Below are 20,560 nucleotides of genomic sequence, written 5' to 3'. Positions count from 1 at the left end.
TAATAAAATAGAATGGTGAAATCTACTTTCAAGTTTGTGCGCTTGCGCTTCAAGTTATACATTTTGACATGGCTGCTATAGGTTTTTCAATCTGTAGTTCGTTTTTTTTAGCATTAGAAAGAACTTAAAAGAAGGTAAGCGATCTAGACATGTTTTTTAATCGAAAAACGCTTTTTAAAAATCAGTAATTATTACTTATGAAAGCAGAAGAATATAAATGATCGTATTTTAGATTCATAATTGTTGCATATTTGCCGTAACCTATTTTTAAAATGTGTTTTTCAATTAAAAGACACATCAAGATTGTTTACTATACTTGGTCAAGCAAATCTTGTCAGTAGAAAAAGGCGGCAAATTTAAAAAATGTAGGCGCGAAGGATTATCGTCTCACAGAAAATTTGAATTTCGCGCCTTTAACTACTGACAAGATTTGCTTGACCAAGTCATAGACATAATATATATATAGACGGTGTCTCAGCGAGCTGTCACTGTTGCCACTTTTGTTTAGTGTACGATTAACAATGAGGCCCACGTTGCTGTAGCCATGTCGATAAAGTCATATCGATAAACTATCGACATTTCTTTCAATTTTAATTTTACTTCAAAGGCTTAACGATACCTAAAATGACCAAAAACGCTTTTATTCTTTATTGTGGTTATCAGATCACAATTTTATAGTCACGCCCCAGCAGGGAATCAAGGGAAAGTTCAGATATTTAATTAAAATACATAAATACCTCCTAAAATAGGTGTTCCGCAATAATTGAATTATATTATTATATTATAATATATTCATTATCCATTAGCATTTCAATTATGTTTATGTTTAACGAAGATATTGAAGCTTCAATTAATCGCTATTTCGTTCCGCTGTGTAGCGTTTATCGATATATAACATGATTAAAATCGACTTTTCACATCCCTAAAAGAGCACACATATACGCTTTTACGCACATATACACAGCCTGGGCGCATCAAGAAAGGCAACACTTGATTTGAAGTCCACCTTGTCAACAGTATGGTTGTCCTTTTTTGACAAACGGCATTTTAAAAGAGCGAGGAGAGAGAAATGATACTAGTTGCTGCGTCGTGAAAGAGAACAGAAAAGGTTGGGCCCTTGGACCAAGTATACCACCCTATCTCACTCTGATAGACCAATATATCGCAAGTCTGTAGAGGCCTCAATGGGGAAGGCAACAGTCAGCTGTCACTGTCAGTTTGATTGTCTATGGTCTATGATGTCTAAACTAAAATACGAAATACGAATGTGTACGATAATTATATAAAACTTTTAAAGTAATACTGATTGTCCAGTTTTGGGTAACTCATAAGACTTGTATATTTAATATTCTCATTTTACAATATTGTAAGATAATATGCCAGAAAATAGGCATCAGCTGATAATGTGCAGGTTATGAAAGTTACAATTATTTGTAGTCCCTTCAAAACAATGCCGTTCTTAAAAGTTGTTGGCAAAACTTGTGGTTTTATAGGCTATGTGTTCCAATATGCTTGTATTACACATTGCACGTTTGAATATATAGGAGATTTCGTCATGGTAAGTTAAAATTATACCTAATACATATAATAAATAAGTCTCTATTTAGCTTCTGCTGCAATGTAAACGTTTCATTGCGGAGTATATACGTCATATAAAAACAACATTCATAACTGAATTTTACATTGTTGCAGTGTTCAGGCCCATCAATGGAGCCTACTTTAAAATCAAACAATATATTACTCACAGAACACATAACTCCGAGATTTCAAAGGCTACGTCGAGGTGATATAGTCATTGCGAAAAGTCCTACCAATCCTAAACAGAACATCTGCAAAAGAGTAACAGGACTTCCCGGAGATAAAATGAGGGCTCAATTTCCAAGGAGAAGCCAAGTCGTGCCAAGGGGGCATGTATGGTTAGAGGGTGACAATTCAAGCAACTCATCTGACTCTCGGCACTATGGACCGGTGCCTCAGGGCTTGATTAGAAGTAGAGTATTGTGCAGAGTTTGGCCCTTAGACAAAATCTCATCCTTGACTGACATTTAATTGATTTACCACATATTTATCTCAAATTGTATTTGTTAATAAATAGCAGACAAGTATGCTCCAAGTTGGATTTATTATTGCGGTGCGGAAATCAATTTGATTATTTAGGTAAATATTTTTTGCCAAAGAATCTAATAAATCCAGTACATTAGGAAATTGTTATTTGAAAATGTTAAAAAATACATATACATACATGTCTTAGGTTCCAAGGCCACAAAGAATACCCTTCATTTATATTATGTATTATACTTAGCCTCCTGAGACTAAATGTACATTACAATGTACATATTCGTGCAACCTAATTTGAACCTTTCATGAACCAAATAAAGTAGCATTTCTTTTGTTGCATTGCTTTTTAAAAAAACGAGCCTTATCCAAGCCCTTGGGGCCTCTACACACCTTGCGATAATTGCATGCGATTTTATATTGCCGGTTGAGTTACGGGTAGTGCAAATTTTATAAGGTGTAGTGATACCTAGTTAAGCGCGCGGTTGTTTTACGCATGCGTCAACGGAATGTAGGAAAAATACCAATGCGCTTACCACGTAAAACAATGTAGTGTGTGATGTAGGGAATGCTCCCAGTACTGAGTTTGTATGGCGAGAACCGGGAATTTCCGGTTCTGGTACTGTATTTGTATAGAAAACCAGTACTGGGAGCACTCCCTAGTGTGGTGTCATTAGATTATCTGATTTAAAATGGGTGTGCGGCAAACGCATTGCGTTTATCGCATAAAACAACTGTGCGCATTATTGGAGCATTCCATGAAATTGTCTACCGTTGTCCCGTACAAACGCGAAGTTTCTGAAGATTTAAAGGTGTAAGAGTTTCCTTTTCTATGACAAATGGTCAAAAATATGCACAGAAAAATAATCGCCTGCTTTAAATGCCGAGAAAAAAGTCGCAACACAGGAAATAAAATACGTTTGTACGGGACAGCCCGTGGAATGCTCCTATTGTTGAATTATAAATGTATTGAAATAAAAAAAAAGTTTTTACAATATGTGGTATATTCTAATTTTGATTGATTTCTATAGTTTTTATGGAATGGGCTTCCATGAGGAGTTCTATGTATTGGGTGTTGCTGAGCTCGACGCGAAGGTTCACTGCACTGCTTCTCCTGTAGAAAGAAGTACAGAAAATTATCACAGAATATTTTCACATTGGTTAGTTCTTTTTTTGTATCTTGCTCATTCTCAAGCTTTGTGAAAATAACGACCAAGTGTCAAATCAAATCAAATCAAATCAAATCATCTCATTTATTCATATAAGTGTGTGTTGGATTCACGCATAATGGAGGGTTCCGTACCTTCATACAATACAAAAAGCCATACAAGCATAAGGGCGTATCTTCGCGGCACTTACGTCATTTTAATAAGAAGATAAGTTGAAAAAACTCTTATACAGCTCAAAGCTTAACCAATTATATTTAACAAAATCTGGGAAAGTATTTATCAAGCTTTATTTTCAGATTTTTTTAGTAGATTAGTAATAGCCTCCTAAGGTCCAAGGTCCTATACCTATATTAATTATTCAGCTCAATTAAATTTAAATCACATTGGATTGGATTGGAATAGAGTTGCTTTTGCTTTGTTTTGTTCAGTTTTTGAACAACGCAAAATCAACTCTATTTCCTACTAGGTTCAAATTTCTGTGGCAAATCTTGCATTTTTCATTTAGTATGACAGGGCCTTAGGATGATAGATTAAGTAGGAACAAAAGGATATGTGTCTATGCATCTGTATTTGTTCACTGTGGGACTGGATGTCTAACTTACGTGTTTTGTAGCACCATCACAATATTTCCATCAGGCTTCAAAAAAGCTGCATTTTGCAGTGTAGCTAAACTTCTTCGCGAAGACTGAATTCTCCTTGAGCCTCTTGGGATGAATTTTGAGAAGTGACCCATCGCGTAAAACATGGGTTGCTTTATGAACTCGTCTTGGTCCCCGTATACCAGGATGGGTGCGTCGACGTAGTTATGGGCCCAATTTGGACCGCCTTCGGGATCCAAGCAGAGGTTCCAGTCGATCCAACCGACCACATAATTGTTGAGATCCTAGAATAGGAGTAGGTAGTGCAACATTGTTAAAATTATATGTTACCAGCGATATCATGGTCGCATCTTATCACCTGTCATGCCATGCGTCACTTTCGCACTTCGCACTTCCATATTTGTTAGAACGTGACAGTTACAAATTTGTTAGAATGTGACAGGCGTGGTGACAAATGATAATGAGCCGACCTAGTGAGGTAAGCAGTGTCACCCAATGTGACCCAATGTATGGGACGTGCAAATTTTGGTATCGGATGAATTCACTTGGCACAGATGTAGTATACGTAAAGCTAAGCCAATCCAGCCCGGTAGCCAAACGCCAGCCCCTGGTGGGTAAGCAGGGGGGCATCCAAAGTTACACGCTGCATATCGGCTTCTATTTACCTACCACCTCGAGTTTGGTATCATTTCCAGATAAATCGGGCATAAGGAATTCATTTTTGAGACATTTAATGTACAGTTTAATAGAAAAAAACCAAAATATTGACGAACAAATCAAAATCGGTTTGCAATTTTTTATTCAATTATTAATATTATCAGCCGAAACTACAGTTGCTAGAAAGTTGAAATTTGCACACCAGGTTACATTTATAATGTGTACAAGAGATAAGAAGCGATTTTGAAAAATTCAACCCCTAAGGGGGTTAAAAAGGGGACGAAAGTTTATATGGAGTTCATGTTTTTTTTTAAGCTAGGAATTTCAAACTTCGTTAAAAGATATATTATTAAAATACAAGAAAACTAATTTCAGCGTTTTTGAAAATGTATCCCCTAAGGTGGTGAAATAGGGGTTGAAAATTTGTATGGAGATCAACATTTTTTTCGAGAGTGGGGCTTGAAACTTTTTATATGCGCATATTATTAGAATACAAGAAAAGTAATTTCAGCGTTTTTAAAAATTCATCCTCTAAGGGGGTTAAAAAGGAGTTCAAAGCTTGAATCCATTACAAATTATTTTGACTGCCCCCCCTGCCTACCTGCCAGGGGGTGGCGGATGTCTACCGGGCTCAGTTAGCTTAGCTTTACGTATATTACATCTGTGCTAAGTGAATTCATCCGATACCAAAATTTGCACCTTATGACACTACTTCCCGGGCTAACCATATTAGCCCTACAGAAAACCGTAAACAATATCGCATGCAAAGCTTCAATATAAAATGTTTTTTTTTGTTTTGGATAATATACGTTATGGAAAAATGTTTTCTACGGCGTTCTTTGCTCATCTCTATAAAGATTTAAAATAAAGCGTTATACATAGTTAACTTATCTACTTCTAAGCGAGGTCTAAAAGCCATAAGTACAGTCAACGGTAAAAATATGGGTGTACAAATCATTTCAAAAATATGTCCCATAACTCTTATGTCAGTGAATTAAGAACTATGGAACATATTTTTGAGTAAGTTGTCTACATCCATATTTTTACCGTTGACTGTACATCCGCAGCGTTATGTTTTTAAACAAAAAAATGGAGGAACGCGAATTTGCTACTACTTTGTTTTTTTTTTCTTACCTGTAAAATACTTCTTGTGTATTTGCGCGCCCTGGCCCATGAGCCTATTTCAACCTTTTCCCTGTCCCAAGGCATTGGACCTGTCAAACATTTTATTAAATATCGTAAGTAAAAAAATCACTTTCCTGTAGATGTGGATAAATTAAAGTAGGTACTCGTACTTCGAAGAAATGTCGGAAAATTACTGATCGGTCATCAAACCAAATCAAACTTAACCAAAGCAAGCAAGGAACTAGTTAGGTAATACGTATTAATAAAATCAATTATTATGCTTTTTCTGTTAGGTACCTAGGGTGACGGCACCAGTAATGGACACGGCACCAATTATGGACATTTTTTACGTTGATCGAATTTATTAAGCAACTGTCCCAACATTTTTCAACTGGCAGCACTAAAGCATAACCAATAGACGTTTGAGCTGTCATTTTGACACATGTCACCAAAATCAGCCGTTTTGTTCTAAGATGGCTGCGAAGTAAAATCTCGTTGCGGGCGGTGGTCATAAAAATCCGTTATTGTTGTTGAAATCGTTAAGGAGGTGAGTACATATTTGTGCATGGTGTTATCTTGTGTTATGTTGTAATGAGATTTAATGTTATTTTTACTGAATAATACTATATTGCAAGTAAATTGAGCTAAGTTGAATATATCCAATCACAGCAATAAGTTTTTTGTGGGGTTTGTTCATTACTGGATTCGATATTTTATGAAATTCAGTAATGGACAAGTGTCCAAGCTTAAGCTTTTTATTACTTTTTTAGTTTATTGTGTTAAATTATTTAATTTATTGCACTAAACATTTGAGTTGGGTTGATTTTGTGATTGCTCTTTATTTTCCAATAATGGACGATGTCCATAACTGGGTATTTTTAGTTGTCCATAATTGGGCTCTTTGTTTTGTCTTAGATGGATGGATAAATGTGGTCGGACTGCAAAAACTGCCAGGCTAAGGCGAGGCCGACCAAGCCATACGTCAACAGGTTTATTTTGCTATTCTAATCCGTTTTTTATTCATCCTATTTTTCGATGAGGCAAATAATAGCTGTCACGTGGTACCACAAATTTGGTCGGACTGCAAAAACTGCCAGGCTAAGGTGAGGCCGACCAAACCATACGTCAACAGGTTTATTTTAGCTATTATAATCCGTTTTTTTCATCCTATTTTTCGACAAAGTAAATTATAGCTGTCACGTGGTACCACAAATTTGGTTGGACTGCAAAAACTCGAAGCCTGGCAGCAAAAACTGCCAATTCTATTTCTTGATGAGGTAAATTGTAGCTCTCACGTGGTACCACAAATTTGATCGACCCAATCGCCAATCGGCCGGCCAATACAGGATTTGGCCGACCATTTTTTTTACTGTCCTCAAAGGCAGCTATCGTACCATACAAGTTTCATACGATTTTTCGATAAGACTTTTTTGATGATTTTTTTATAACTGGTCGGACTGCAAAAACTGACTGGTTATGGTGAGGCCGACCAAGACACGTCAACAGGTTTATTTTAGCTATTATAATCTGTTTGTTTCATTCTATTTTTCGATGAGGTAAATTGTAGGGATTGTAGCAGTGTTGGCATCAATCTGAACTAAATCAATCCGGATTGATCAATCGAATTGACGCGTCAATCCGAATTGATCAATCCGGATTGATCAATTCGAATTGATTCAATTCAGATTTACGCGTCAATTCGATTGAATCAATCGGAATTAACGCATCAATCCTCAATTCGGATTAAATCAATTCTCAATCTAGATTAACCATAGTCCCTAAGATTACTTTTCAAAGGTGTCCTTTTTTGGGACTTACTTACTGGACTTAAAGTCGATATCCGAGGTTCCCAGAGGTTCGAAAACATGTTGCTGATGTCAGTATTGACTGATGTCCCTTTTTGGGACATTTTTCGAAATTGGCCGATTACGTTCATATTCGTTATCGATGTCGACCATAGGTCCCGAAAGATGTCCCTTCCATTTCGGGACATTTTTTTAAATTATTCATTGGCACTTTAAAACGATATCTGAGATTTCCAAAGGTTCACATGGTAGGTATAACATGTTGTTTCCGACGGCAATAAAGACGTAGTTTCCTTTTTTTTTGGACATTTATGGGACATTTCTTAAAATTAACCGATTGCGTTCAAAATCGATATCTGAGGTGCCCAGAGGTTTCGAAACATGTTTCTGACGGCAATACCGAGAAATGACTTTTTACCTACGCTAAGGTTCCGAATCATGTTTCCGACGGTAATATTCCGAGATGCCCTGTTTTGGGACATTTTGGGACATTTCTTGAAACCAACCGATTGCGTTCAAAATTTATATCTGAGATGCCCAAAGGTTGCCCAAAAGAATGATTTATTTTTATTGAATGCCTTGCGAGTATTACAGTAAGTATCGGGATATCCCCCGGTATTCACTGTAATACTGGCAAGGCTTTATATATTGAACTTTACTTGTTATTATGGATATTATTTATTCATTAATCTCACAATAACAATCTGTCATAAAAACATAACAAGCATCAAATGAAATCGAAGGGAGCCTGAAATATGATATTTTTTATTGATTTAGACATAATTATAATATCGTATAGAAGTTATCTTACAGATGTATTCTCATAATTATTTTTTATCCATTAATTTTGCACACGAAAATAACAAAGTGAAATTTTTAAACCCACATAACATTGTTCTAGAATAAAAAAATGTACCTATAGATATTCAATGTTAACCTTTACGACAAATAATAGTTGGTAAATGTTACTTACCGTAAGAACAACTGCGATGTCCAATCCTCAAAGTCACGCCAAGTTAATCGTATGAAACAGTCCAGAATTAAATCCAAAAGTCCGTATAACAAGCCAACGCCAAAAGAAAATCCACAGTCCAATTTAAAACAAACACACACAGTCACACACCAACAAACAACAAGGGTTGAAGACCGAATGTCTTATCTCTACTGGACTCAAACTGGACACCACTAGAACAATAAAAGGATTAGAATCATGCTATCTCTTTCGCACTCGTACGTTTTTAGAACGCATCTTGTTATCAGCAGGGTGGCGTAATGCAGGTTGTAAAGTAAGTACGTGGCTAAAGTGTAGAATCTAAATATTGCCGTTGAAACCATGTTTTGCACCTCAGATATCGATTTTGAATGCAAGCAGTCACTTTCAAAGAATGTCACTAAAATGTCCCAAAACAGGACACCTTTTAATATTGCAGTTGAAAAGATGTTTAGAAACCTCTGGTTACCTCAGATATCGATTTTAAACGCAATCGGGTAATTTCTAGAGATGTCCCAAAAAAGGGCATCTCTCAATATTTCCCTCGGAAACAAGTTTCGAAACCTTTGGGCACCCCAGATATCGATTTTGAACGATATTGGTTAATTTCAAGGAAAGTCCCGAAAATGTTCCAAAAAGGACATCCTTCATATTGCCGTCGGAAACATGTTCCGGAACCTTTGGTAAACTCAGACACCGCTTTTGAACGTATTTGGCTAGTTTCGAAAAATGGCCTAGATAAAAAGGACATTAGGTAGGTACATACAAAGTAATCGTCAATCCGAATTGACGATTGAGGATTGAGGATTGACCGATCAATTCGAATTAACGATTAGTAATCGTCAATCCTCAATCAGTAGATTTAGAATTAGTTTCGTCAATCGTCAATTCGGATTGAACGGTCAATCCTCAATCGTCAATCGTCAATTCGAATTGATTTTTTGCCAACACTGGATTGTAGCTGTCACGTGGTACCACAAATTTGGTCGAACTGCAAAAACTGCCAGGCTAAGGTGAGGCCGACCAAGCCATACGTCAATAGGTTTATTTTAGCTATTACATATAATCCGTTTTTTTCATCCTATAGGTAAATTGTAGCTGTCACGTGGTACCACAAATTTGGTTGGACTGCAAAAACTCGTAGCCTGGCAGCAAAAACTGCCAATTCTATTTCTTGATTAGGTAAATTGTAGCTCTCACGTGGTACCACAAATTTGATCGACCCAATCGCCAATCGGCCGGCCAATACAGGATTTGGCCGACCATTTCTTTTACTGTCCTCAAAGGCAGCTATCGTACCATACAAGTTTCATACGATTTTTCGATAGGTCTTTTTCATGTTTTTTTTTTATAAATTTGGTCGGACTGCAAAAGCTGCCAGGTTAAGGTGAGGCCGACGAAGACATACGTCAACAATTCTATTTTGCTATGAGGTAAATTGTAGGTGTCATGTGGTCCAATAAATCTGGTCGGACTGCAAAAACTGCCAGGCTAAGGTGAGGCCGACCACTTTTTATACAGGTCAGGTATCCTACCATACAAGTTTAATTCCATTTTTCGATGAGGTATTTTTTTGATGTTTTTTTGTCCAACGTTTTTGCCATTTGTACAAAATCTGCCAGGTTAAGCCTAGGCCGACCAAGTGCGTTGGAAAGTACTAAATGTCAGGTACCTCTACAGGGTAGGTATATTCTATTTTTTGATCAGGTTTGTTTCATGCAGCCGGCAACCGGACTAAAACTCTTATAGTAGGTATAACTTAGAAATCTAAATGAAAGTTCAAATATAGCGTTAACAAAAGTTGATTTGTGACATCATGTGTTTCATTTATGTGTTCAATACAAAAGTGTCCATTAATGGATGTTCATAATTGGGTCCATGTCCATGACTGGGTGTCCATTACTGAATTTTTGATGTCCATCAATGGTGATTTCGTAAATTTGAATTTATATATTTTTTATTAATTATGTATTAAACATACAGAATTTTTGGTTTTGTTTAAATGTTCCTCATGTATTTAAGTGCCGAAAAAAAAATCACCATTTTTGTATCGTCAAAAAACATCCCATTTTTAAACGAAATTCTAATTTAGTGCGCTTAACATGTCCATGATTGGTGCCGTCACTCTACTTAGTTTTCAGTCTGTATTGAATTACAAATACAAATGTTTTACTTCGAAAATAAAATTATAACAATAATTACATTGTAACTTGATCGTAACTTAACAGATGTGTAAACTGAAATAGATGTCACAATCATTTATATCATAACTATACTAAAGAATAAGTTTTTTTTGTCAAAATATTCATTTAAGGTAGGTTATTTATACTTAGTAGGCTTAGTTAGGCTTTTATAATGTACTTTTCTTTTAACAGGCAACTAATACTCATCGAAATTATTGAAACCCAGACACAATTCGTTGTTTTATCACAATTATCACATAGTTCCTATGGCCTCACCACACCTCCTGTGTCCATCATCTGATCACCTCGATGGTACCATAATATTGCAATGTCACCCATACCTACATTTGAAGTTTCAGCTCAATCGCATAATGGGGTGTACTTTGGCTTGCAAGATTTGACCCGAACATAAGTACAATACAAAAATTTCAAGTTAAATAAAAGCTTGTAAAAGGTGACCAAGTGATCAAGGGCGGAACCAGCGTCTTCTGCATTCTTTGGAACTTTGATTTGCCAAACTACTCTTTTTTGTAGGTATCGAAAAAACATGTGTTCTTTTTTCAAAATTCCGCACGTATGTATCGGTAGAGTCAAACCAAACTAACGCTTTTGCAGCGATTTTGATAGCACAGACTGAAAGCTCCTGCCTCGTTATAAGGCATAACGGTGTCGGGAAATATGCAAAATTGAACTCTATCACATTGAAATAAAGTTAAAATTCAAGTGGGAAATATATTCCCTCTGCCTTATAAGCTTAAGTTACGTCAAATATTACGTCTAGATACGATATGGATTAGATGTGTCAGTTTCAACGACTTTTCTTCAAACAAGAACGTCACTTTTGACTTCTAATATTACGTCTATTTGACACTGAAATATCTAATCCATATCGTATCTAGACGTATCTTAAAGTTCGAATCGGGCCGTAACACTTGTCTGTGCTTCCAAAATTGGTGCAGCTTGGTTTGACTCTATTTAGATTTTTGCATTAGGGGTCATCCATTAATTACATCACACGTTTAGGAGGAGGGAGGGGTCAAGAAAATGTGACATATTGTGACATGGGGGAGGGGGGAGACACAAACTTTGTGACGTCACTTTAACTTCATAAAATTTATTTAAATTATTTTATTCGCTGTACATTCAAATAACAAGTTTTTAAAACGATGATCGTTTTTATTCGTTTAATTTTCTTTCCTATAGTTCGTTTTTTTTAGCATTAGAAAGAACTCCACAGAAGCAAGCGTGCAGTTTTTATCAGGCTCTTTAATTGTTAATAATTATTGAATTATCTAATGTAGCATGGTCAATACATATAATTTAGTTCAAATTATTACCGCTAAAAGTGCCGGATTTGGAACCACAAGCTTACTTCTGCGAAGTTCTTTCTAATGCTAAAAAAAACGGACTATAAGCAGTTTTGCTTTTGGGTTATAAAATTACTAATATTTATATCGTCAAAAATATTTTGATAAAATATTAATAATACTTAATTCGATTTGGCGATTTCGTAGAAAAAATGTGACGTCACACTAGGGGGGAGGGGTTTGCCAAATGTGACCAAGTGTGACAAGGAGGGGGGGAGGGGTCAAAAAACCTAGAAATTCGTGTGACGTAATTAATGGATGACCCCTTACTTACTAATGGAAACTTTACCTACCTTCACAAGCTTCCGTGGAAAGCAAAATTTTGTCAGGATACCGGTTTTGTATAGCAGTCATAATAATCGGAGGTATGAAGTTTCCATAATAGTGTATTGCTGCGCCATCAATGTATTCAATAGATTTAGGATCTTCCCGTTCCATCTAAAAAAAATGTATTGTAATAATGTAATGTAATAATTGCGAAAGCGATAGGTAAATTACGTAGGTCTCCCGTTACTAAGTACACACAGCACACAGTAGGCGCTCGGTAATCCGGCTCCTGATTTTTTTCCCTATGCTGGATTGTTGGAACTGTGGACCGACGGCCTGGATCGTACAATCACGTGCATTTGAGCAAGCTCGATGAGCCTCCCCGTCCCTCCCTCTCTTTTGCGATCAACGCCTCTGCGTCCTTGCAGCGGTAACTGCTGGCTGGTGTAGTCACAGAACGGAACGGACTATGCCGGATTGTTGGAACTGTCGAAATTATTTTATATAGAAAATAAATTCTACATATCCAATGCTCTGTAATCCGGCTTTCGGCTGTGAGAACTACCATATTAGTTATAGAAGGGGTCATCTGAGTCGGTAATTGCCCAATTACCGGATTGGCGAGCGTCGATACCGAGCGCCGAGGTATGCACCTGTGGCGCATTAACATAATCCACTTAAAGGGAACAATGCCTGTCATATGTGACGTCACACGGGTAAAGGTACCTTATGGCGGTTGGCGCTTACGCTTTTATTAACGCCGCTCCAATATTATTGCGGCGCTATGCAACGTAAGCGCCAGCCGCCATAAGGTACCTTTTGCCGCGGAACGTCACATATATGCTTAACCGCAAGACATGGTAATGGCAGGGGTGCGAAACTCCTGAGATCGGTCAAACTCGGCTCCGCTCGGCTCAGCATTGCTCCGAGCAATTATTAGGGTTGGCACCACTTGACTTCCTTCTGCGTGCACGACCACAGATAAGATAATCACTTGAATTTTGACAACCCTAAATAGCCGAAAGGGATAGTGTCATATATTAGAAAGGGATAGCATGATTCGACCCTGAACCGCTGTCAAACTTCGGTTTTGTAGGAAGTTTCCTTTCTGTACGGTAGTACTATTATTTATTCTGTGGTAATAATGACCATGTTGTAAAAAGGGAATGTTATTTAATGTTAGGTATTTGCTCTTTGGATGCACCACGTGTGAATACGGATAGAGTTGCTCATCACTCTCATTAGTATAGTATAAGTAGAAACTATCAGTAATCAGTACATACCCCGAGCAAGTAATAAGGCAGATTATATCGTTGATCATCTACTGCCAAAATTAACGTGCTGTTGAAGCGAGAGTTGCGCACTGTCGGTCCGAGATTGTTCGCCACCCAGCGACCCTGAAATGTAGCAAAACTTTTAGCGAGCTAGGAACAGATTTCCATAACCAATCGCCTCCCGGGAGAAAACTCGTATAGTGGTAACGGCTATGTAGGTATAATGAACCCTCGTGGACGCTAGCTGCCGCTCCGTTGGTGGGTTGAGGAATATTATAGCAGCCACAGAAAAACGTAAAAAAAAAATTAGACATCGCCTCCCACTTGATACTTTGCCAGATGATAGTTTAGATGCTATTGTGAATAAAAAATATCGTCAGCTGGTTGTATCGCGGTGGAAAGAACGTCAGCTTGTCGCACGAACATGTAAAAATAAGCCCTTTACCTTTTTATGATAGTAATAACCACGTAATACATTTTTATGATAGTAATAATAACAAATTAGCAAGTGCATTTTGCTCTGCACAATTTGATGAAGTGGTTGATAAAGACCATAAAATTATGGCTTGTCACAAACAAACAACCGACTGGATGTTAGTCTCTCATTTGTAAATTGCTGAAATCATATAATTTGTAGATGTACAAAATATTTACCAGGTTGCGTGGCGACCATCCCACGGAGTTGAAGCTGACAAAGAATGCACCAAGGAAGCCGTTGATAGGTTCGTTCGATGTGGTGATGGCCCATATCTTAACATCAGCTTTTTCGTATTCCTCCATGAATCTATACCAAATTGTCAATATATATAAATGTTGAAATATTAAAATTTCCTACGTTGAACTCCATGCCTTGCTTAACAATCCTATAGGGGGAGGCCTATGAAAATTAACCTATTTATTTTTATTTTTTTACAAATGTATAGTTTTCAGATTTTTCGCTGTAATTGTAGTGTAAGACAATTATTACTTGCCAAATCTCATAAATAGATAGATTCCCTTGAGAGTGTCGAAATATACGTTTTTTTTGCGAAATGAACGGCCGTATCTTTTTTTCCGTTAACTAAGAAGTTTGATTTTTTCACAGCTTCAAGGGACTGTAGACCTGAGTATATTATACGGTTTTAATTTCAACTGGATACCTCCACGCGTTCGCCTCCACGCGCATGAGATAAAGGGTCTTGACAGATAGACGGACGGACGGAAAACAAAGTTCCGTTTTTTCCTTTTGAGGTACGGAACCCTAAAAATGAACGCACCGTATATGATAGTCTGCGTATGCCTGGTAGTATTCGGGTTTAACAGTTCCAAAGCCAGTGATCCTCTCATTGGTCTTCATCCAAATCGGTGGGGACCAGGTGCTCGCTGTTATCTTGACCTCGTCGGTCGCAACCGCTTGACATCTCTTGATCATAGGCAACTAGAATTTTAAGTCCCTTTATTAACTTTGCTACCTAATAGTTACACCTAAGAAACTAGTCATGTAGGCATTATCTACTAAAATTAATTAGGTAGGTACATTTTTTCCAAAAAATCTAAATATTAGGAAATCTAGTTTGGTGATCTCAGATAATTCGGGAGTGTTTTTGGAGTGTGGCCATTCATTGAATTGAATAATTTTACGGTTTAGACTCACTTGTTTTACCTGGTTTGTTAGTGCACGACACCTTGCACTTTGTGACTATGCGCTGAAACTTGGCACAGTTGTTAGTTAGTTGGTCTTGAGCAGAAACAGACCGGTAGACATCGATAACCACGTCTTATTTAGTGGGGGGTGGGGGGGGGAAATTCGACGCCGCCGCGCTTCACTTGGAGCAACATTTCTCTAAAACTATACCTATTAGGGCATGTGATATATCATTTTCGGATAAATTAAGGATGAGGAATCTAGTTTTGGAACAAAAACAATGCACTTTCTAACAAAAAAAAAGCATAAAGTATAAAATACTAAAAAGAAGACGTATTTTTGAATTTTTCATAATTATCAAATTTTTTTTAAAGTGTAGCAGGAATATGAAAACAAAAAATATAGTTGTAAAGCTACACTTATTACTTTTAAGAACATATATAGTTTATTATACAAAACTATTGATAAATGGGAGATAAAAAATAATATTAAGCGTGGGTCAGAGTGATCTCAATACAAAATATTATTAAGGTGGGAAAGTTACTTATAACTTGTTCTACAATCGTTTATTTTTTTTAGTTTTTCATAAATAACTCGTAAACGGTAGCCCACAGCAAAAAAATATCTTTTACGTAAATAATCTGTTTCAGATTTCTTATAAAATAAGTGCTACTTTTTTTCGCTAGGATGAGTATTTTTTAAAAAAATTAAGGGAGAAAATAAATTGTAAGGCCCCCTTTTTTAGTCATTCGTAAATAACTCGTAAACGATGGCCAATAGCACAAAAATTTTTATTACATGAATAATTTACATAAAATTTCCTACAAAAAAGGTTATTTAAACTTTTTCGCTAGGGTCAATATTAAAAACGATATTAAAGAGAGAAAATAAATTCTAAGGTCCTCTTTTTAAATATTGACCCTAGCGAAAAAGTTTGAATAACCTTTTTTGTAGGAAATTTTATGTACTTAAATTATTCATGTAATAAAACATTTTTTGCTATTGGCCATCGTTTACGAGTTATTTACGAATTACTAAAAAAGGGGACCTACGTATTTATTTTCTCCCTTCAATATTTTTTTTAATATTGATGGTAGCGAAAAAAGTAGCACTTATTTTATAAGAAATCTGAAACAGATTATTTACGTAAAAGATATTTTTTGCTGTCGGCTACCGTTTACGAGTTATTTACGAAAAACAAGAAAAATAAACGATTGTAGAACAAATTATAAGTAACTTTCCCACATTCATAATATTTTGTATTGAGATCACTCTGACCCACGCTTAATATTATTTTTTATCTCCCATTTATCAACAGTTTTGTACAATAAACTATATATTTTCTTAAACGTAATAAGTGTAGCTTTACGACTGTATTTTTTGTTTTCAGATTCCTGCTACACTTAAAAAAAAAAGGGTAATTATGACAAAATCAAAAATACGTTTTTTAGTCTTTTCTACTTTATGCTTTTTTTTTGTTAGAAAGTGCATTGTTCCAAAACTAGATTCCTCATCCTTAATTTATCCGAAAATGATATATTACATGCCCTAATAGGTATAGTTTTAGAGAAATATTGCTCCAAGTGAAGCGCGGCAGCGTCGAACTTAACCCCCTCCCCCCCTCACTAAATGAGAGGTGGCTCTCGACGGCTCCCGGTCTGTTTCTGCTCAAGACCAGCTAACAATCAACTGTGCCAAGTTTCAGCGCATAGTCTCAAAGTGCAAGGTCCCCATACAACGGTGTGCAGTAACAAACCAGCTATTTTGACAAACATGTCGTGCGAGCGACTAAAAAAACAAGTGAGTCTTAACCGTAAAATTGTTCAATGTTAGTATGTCTCACAAGTAACAGTTTTAATTCGATTGTGGCCATTCAGTATGAAATTTATTCTTGTTACTTAGGTATTATGTCTCTTTAGATCCTAGTGTCCGCATCTGACTGTAGGATAGAGGCATTAAAGTTGCTTAAATAAAATTGGTATATGTAATACATTTTTGCGATACACCTATATCAATTGATTTATGTAGCTTTTCAAAAAACAACTACTTACATAGTTTAGTAGCCTCGTAGGGGAGAGCGGGGTTAAACGTGCCGGAGGTAAGTTGATCCGATGGGAATAGGAACGCAAGTAAACCATGAAGCGACTCGTATGATGTTTGTCGCGAAAAGTCAGACCACTATGCGGTTGCAGGAGCCGTTTTCGTTGCTTCCATTATAGTAGAATAGTAGATATGGAAAATAAATCAAAAACGAGGGCACAACGAACCTCACGGATAATCACATTTTTGCTTTAGATTTTTTTTTACTATCTTTTGATAGTACACAACAAATTATCATATATTTCGACGAACTGCAAAATACTCTTTTAGCATGTGTGAACTAAGATTTTAATATTTGACGGATTAGTTATAAATTTTAGCAACGGAACAACCCGCCCCATAGCGCGGTTAGTTGTTCCGTTCCGACCTATCTCATAAAAAAAAAACTGGTAAAAAAACTGTTTAACGATGCACAAAATAATATCGCTACTCAGAAACGCAAATAATCATTATTTAATATACCGCAACCCATATACCTTATTTACACTGTTTTCATAGATCAAATTTGTATTTTATGAAAATCGGCACGTTTAACCCCGCTCTCCCCTACCTATTAGAATTAGGAGCAGGGTGGAGAGTGGCCATTCTGTTTGACCAGATACTAGTAAATATTCAAGACGAACACGTTCAATTACAACACCGCGTTCTCGTAAATTACCTTATAAAAGTAGTCTTCGGATGTCAAAGTAAAGTTGGACAACGCATGGTCGTACCAAGGCTCTTCGTTGTACGTGTAGGGATGTGTCGAGAAATCTGCACCTCCTATAGGCACTCTTATCAAGTTGTATTCCAAACCGGTACTTGAGAAGTATGAGCTGAAAAAATAATTATGATATATTGTGCAACGTAGGGGGTAAGTGGAATATTGTACGAGAGTCTATTATATTCACGACAGCCGTAGGCTGAAGTGAATTAAAGACTAGTCTCACTCGAAACGTCAGAGCTAATTTTCAAGTTTGTTCTACATGCTTTTATAGCCCGTCTTATTTTACACATGATGTAAAAATCTTGACAATTTAAAGTAAAGGGTTCTCCTGTTAGTTATATGTTACTTTTGTATGGATACAGATAAATTCGGTTATTTAACTTACTTAATAAAGTTAACTTGAGCTGCATCTGATAGTTTTCGCCAGTTGATAGCTGCAGCGTCAGTGACGGATCCTCCAAATCCTTCTATAAACTGATATCGAACTATCGTGTACAGTCTGAATACAACTCGTCTTAAACTGTCTTCTGCAAAAAGTAAATGTTAGATTTATATAAGTTTAAGTTTTCTTCGATTAACATTTTCTTTTGTCTGCTGGGAATGAAAATTCCCCAGTACACCTAGTAGCGTTTGACTTCAATCATTAACTTTAGAAGTCCAGTTAAGTGTGTTGGTTGATGATGATGACACTTAGTACATACGTTTAATCCCATTTAATACGTAATAAAAAGTGACTACCTTCCTCATCCTCATCTTCTGACTCATCCTCATCTTCTGGCTGTTCCGGACTTTCTGCGTCGGGTACACTTTCTTCACTATCACTATTCGACACTGTTTCGATCACACCGAAGCTTTTTTCGAATCGTTGTCCAGCCTGAAATAATGATTTGTAGGGTTTTTGTTACATTATTGATCAAGGCATGGCACACGACTAAAATCAAACCACTAATAGAAACTAGAAATATTGATGATTGATGAATTATTTCAGTGCTTAAAAATTATATGTTATATTACATTTTGGTATACATTTACGAACTGTGTGCGCACAAATGGATTGTAAAATAAAATGATGGATGCAACTATGTGGGGCGGCTCTAGTAAGTTTCACAACTCTTGTATGTGGTGACCGCAAAACGTATAGGTATTGCTATGTTTCACATTGCGGAGACTATAATGACGCGTATCTGTTTAGTTATATCTTTGCTAAAATTTGCCGTGTAAGATGCTTAACTGAATATTTCTTACATCGCTCGACGTGTAGGCGACAAATGTGCCAGGTGCCGGGTCCTCTCTCGTTATGGTATCACAGTATGTAGCGTCGCATACGCAGACTATAGAGCGGCCGGCAATGCCAACATCTCGGGCGCGACATGGCAGGTCCTCTGTACAAAATCAGCAAAAGTTTATGCCATACCTATTTAAAATATGTATATAGCAAAGTGATGATGATGAGATCTTAATAAGTCGAGTAATTGTGTTAATAGGCTTTGTGTCCGCTTATACTCGTATCACAGGAGCCCTTGGATAGAAAATACCAAGTTGTCTCCACTGTTCTTAACACATTCACTGCCAGCGACCCGCTAGGTGGGTTCACTGTTTGTAGGCGCTTTTCGCTACAAAGCGAATAAGGGACAGTTGCACCATCCACACTTGACAGACTGATCAACGGCAATAGGCCGTGAACTTATGAACCTTCCCATACAATAAAATTTAGCGAACGCTTTAACGGTGACAGATAGTTTGGTGCAACTGACCCTAATTGTGGTAAATGTGGTAATTAGCTACACTCGTAACACGTAGCACGCGCTGGTAGTGAATACGTTATCTGGGGAAAAAATCCTTACCAAGACACTGTTCGGAAAAGTAGCAATAGATGGACTATAACGACTGGTTGTAGGTACAGGCTGAATAAACAGGCCAATGAGGCCAACAATGTTTTAAGCCCTTACACTTTTGCTGTCCACGCGCTGATTAGTCAACACTCAACTATATCCACGTAGAAAGCATTTTGACGGTCGTATTTTATAAATCTCTAGTGTACTTACCGGTGTTCCCTAGTGCTATAACTGCACTTAAAAGGAGTGTTGCAAGACCCAAGCGTGACCCGCGCATCTATGACAAATGTAAATAGGCATTATGGTTAAATTTTAATCCGTTCTGTTACCTATGGGATGACCCACCTGTCACTTATGATGAAGAATGCCTATAAGATCAGTATAGGATTTGCCATATACATATACGTAGGTCACTCGATAAGTTTTGAGATGCTCGAAATTCGAAAATGGAACGCACCTGAATTATATGTTTTTAAAAAGCAAATTTATTTAAAAATATAACACAAGATGCCGATTCGCTCCAATTTAAAAAATGAATATGTAACAGTCATTTTTCCAAAACGGTTCCCGCGTTTTTTCTTTGAAACGATGGAGCTTAACCGCGAACATTTGCGTGCTATGATATTTTATGATTTTAAATTTGGTTTATCTGAACAATTGTGTTTGCAACGATTGCAGTCAGCGTTAGGAGATTCTGCTCCTTCACGAGCAACAGTTTTTAGAGATGGTTCAACGAATTTAAAAGGGGTAAACCAGCCTCGAAGATGACCACCGAAGTGGTCGCCCGCAAACAGCAGTAACTG

The 20,560-nt window shown here is 36.8% G+C and overlaps 2 protein-coding genes across 2 annotated transcripts; one reads left to right on the top strand and one right to left on the bottom strand.

Annotated features, from left to right (window-relative positions):
• Nucleotides 1-1,232: 1,232 nt before the first annotated feature.
• LOC134666827 (mitochondrial inner membrane protease subunit 1) lies at nucleotides 1,233-3,059 on the top strand. The gene is made up of 2 exons (XM_063524145.1): nucleotides 1,233-1,558; nucleotides 1,693-3,059. Exons 1-2 carry the CDS (start codon nucleotides 1,415-1,417, stop codon nucleotides 2,047-2,049), a joined length of 501 nt encoding a protein of 166 aa, XP_063380215.1. The 5' UTR covers nucleotides 1,233-1,414; the 3' UTR covers nucleotides 2,050-3,059.
• On the bottom strand, nucleotides 3,042-20,049 carry LOC134666850 (lysosomal acid glucosylceramidase-like). Its single transcript, XM_063524167.1, has 12 exons — nucleotides 19,968-20,049; nucleotides 19,168-19,304; nucleotides 18,684-18,796; nucleotides 18,308-18,442; nucleotides 17,875-18,031; nucleotides 14,749-14,909; nucleotides 14,147-14,276; nucleotides 13,502-13,615; nucleotides 12,245-12,389; nucleotides 5,615-5,694; nucleotides 3,827-4,107; nucleotides 3,042-3,169 (listed from the first exon to the last, which is right to left on the bottom strand). The coding sequence occupies exons 1-12, from the start codon at nucleotides 20,032-20,034 to the stop codon at nucleotides 3,064-3,066; spliced, it is 1,626 nt and encodes a 541-aa protein (XP_063380237.1). The 5' UTR covers nucleotides 20,035-20,049; the 3' UTR covers nucleotides 3,042-3,063.
• Nucleotides 20,050-20,560: the final 511 nt, after the last annotated feature.

The sequence above is a fragment of the Cydia fagiglandana genome, chromosome 8, assembly GCF_963556715.1.
Source record: "Cydia fagiglandana chromosome 8, ilCydFagi1.1, whole genome shotgun sequence".
NCBI classification, from domain to species: Eukaryota; Metazoa; Arthropoda; class Insecta; order Lepidoptera; family Tortricidae; genus Cydia; species Cydia fagiglandana.
The sequence above is the reverse complement of the archived record's forward strand: the minus strand, read 5'-3'. Positions and strand labels throughout refer to the sequence as shown.

Excerpts from the sequence above, each read along its gene's own strand:
- LOC134666827 (XM_063524145.1), top strand. The coding sequence starts at position 1,415 with ATGAAAGTTACAATTATTTGTAGTCCCTTCAAAACAATGCCGTTCTTA. Across the intron at positions 1,559-1,692 it reads ATATAGGAGATTTCGTCATG|TGTTCAGGCCCATCAATGGA; the intron begins GTAAGTTAAAAT and ends ACATTGTTGCAG.
- LOC134666850 (XM_063524167.1), bottom strand. The coding sequence starts at position 20,034 with ATGCGCGGGTCACGCTTGGGTCTTGCAACACTCCTTTTAAGTGCAGTT. Across the intron at positions 18,797-19,167 it reads TCGCCTACACGTCGAGCGAT|GCTGGACAACGATTCGAAAA; the intron begins GTAAGAAATATT and ends TCATTATTTCAG. Across the intron at positions 18,443-18,683 it reads CAGCCAGAAGATGAGGATGA|TTTAAGACGAGTTGTATTCA; the intron begins GTCAGAAGATGA and ends TGCAGAAGACAG.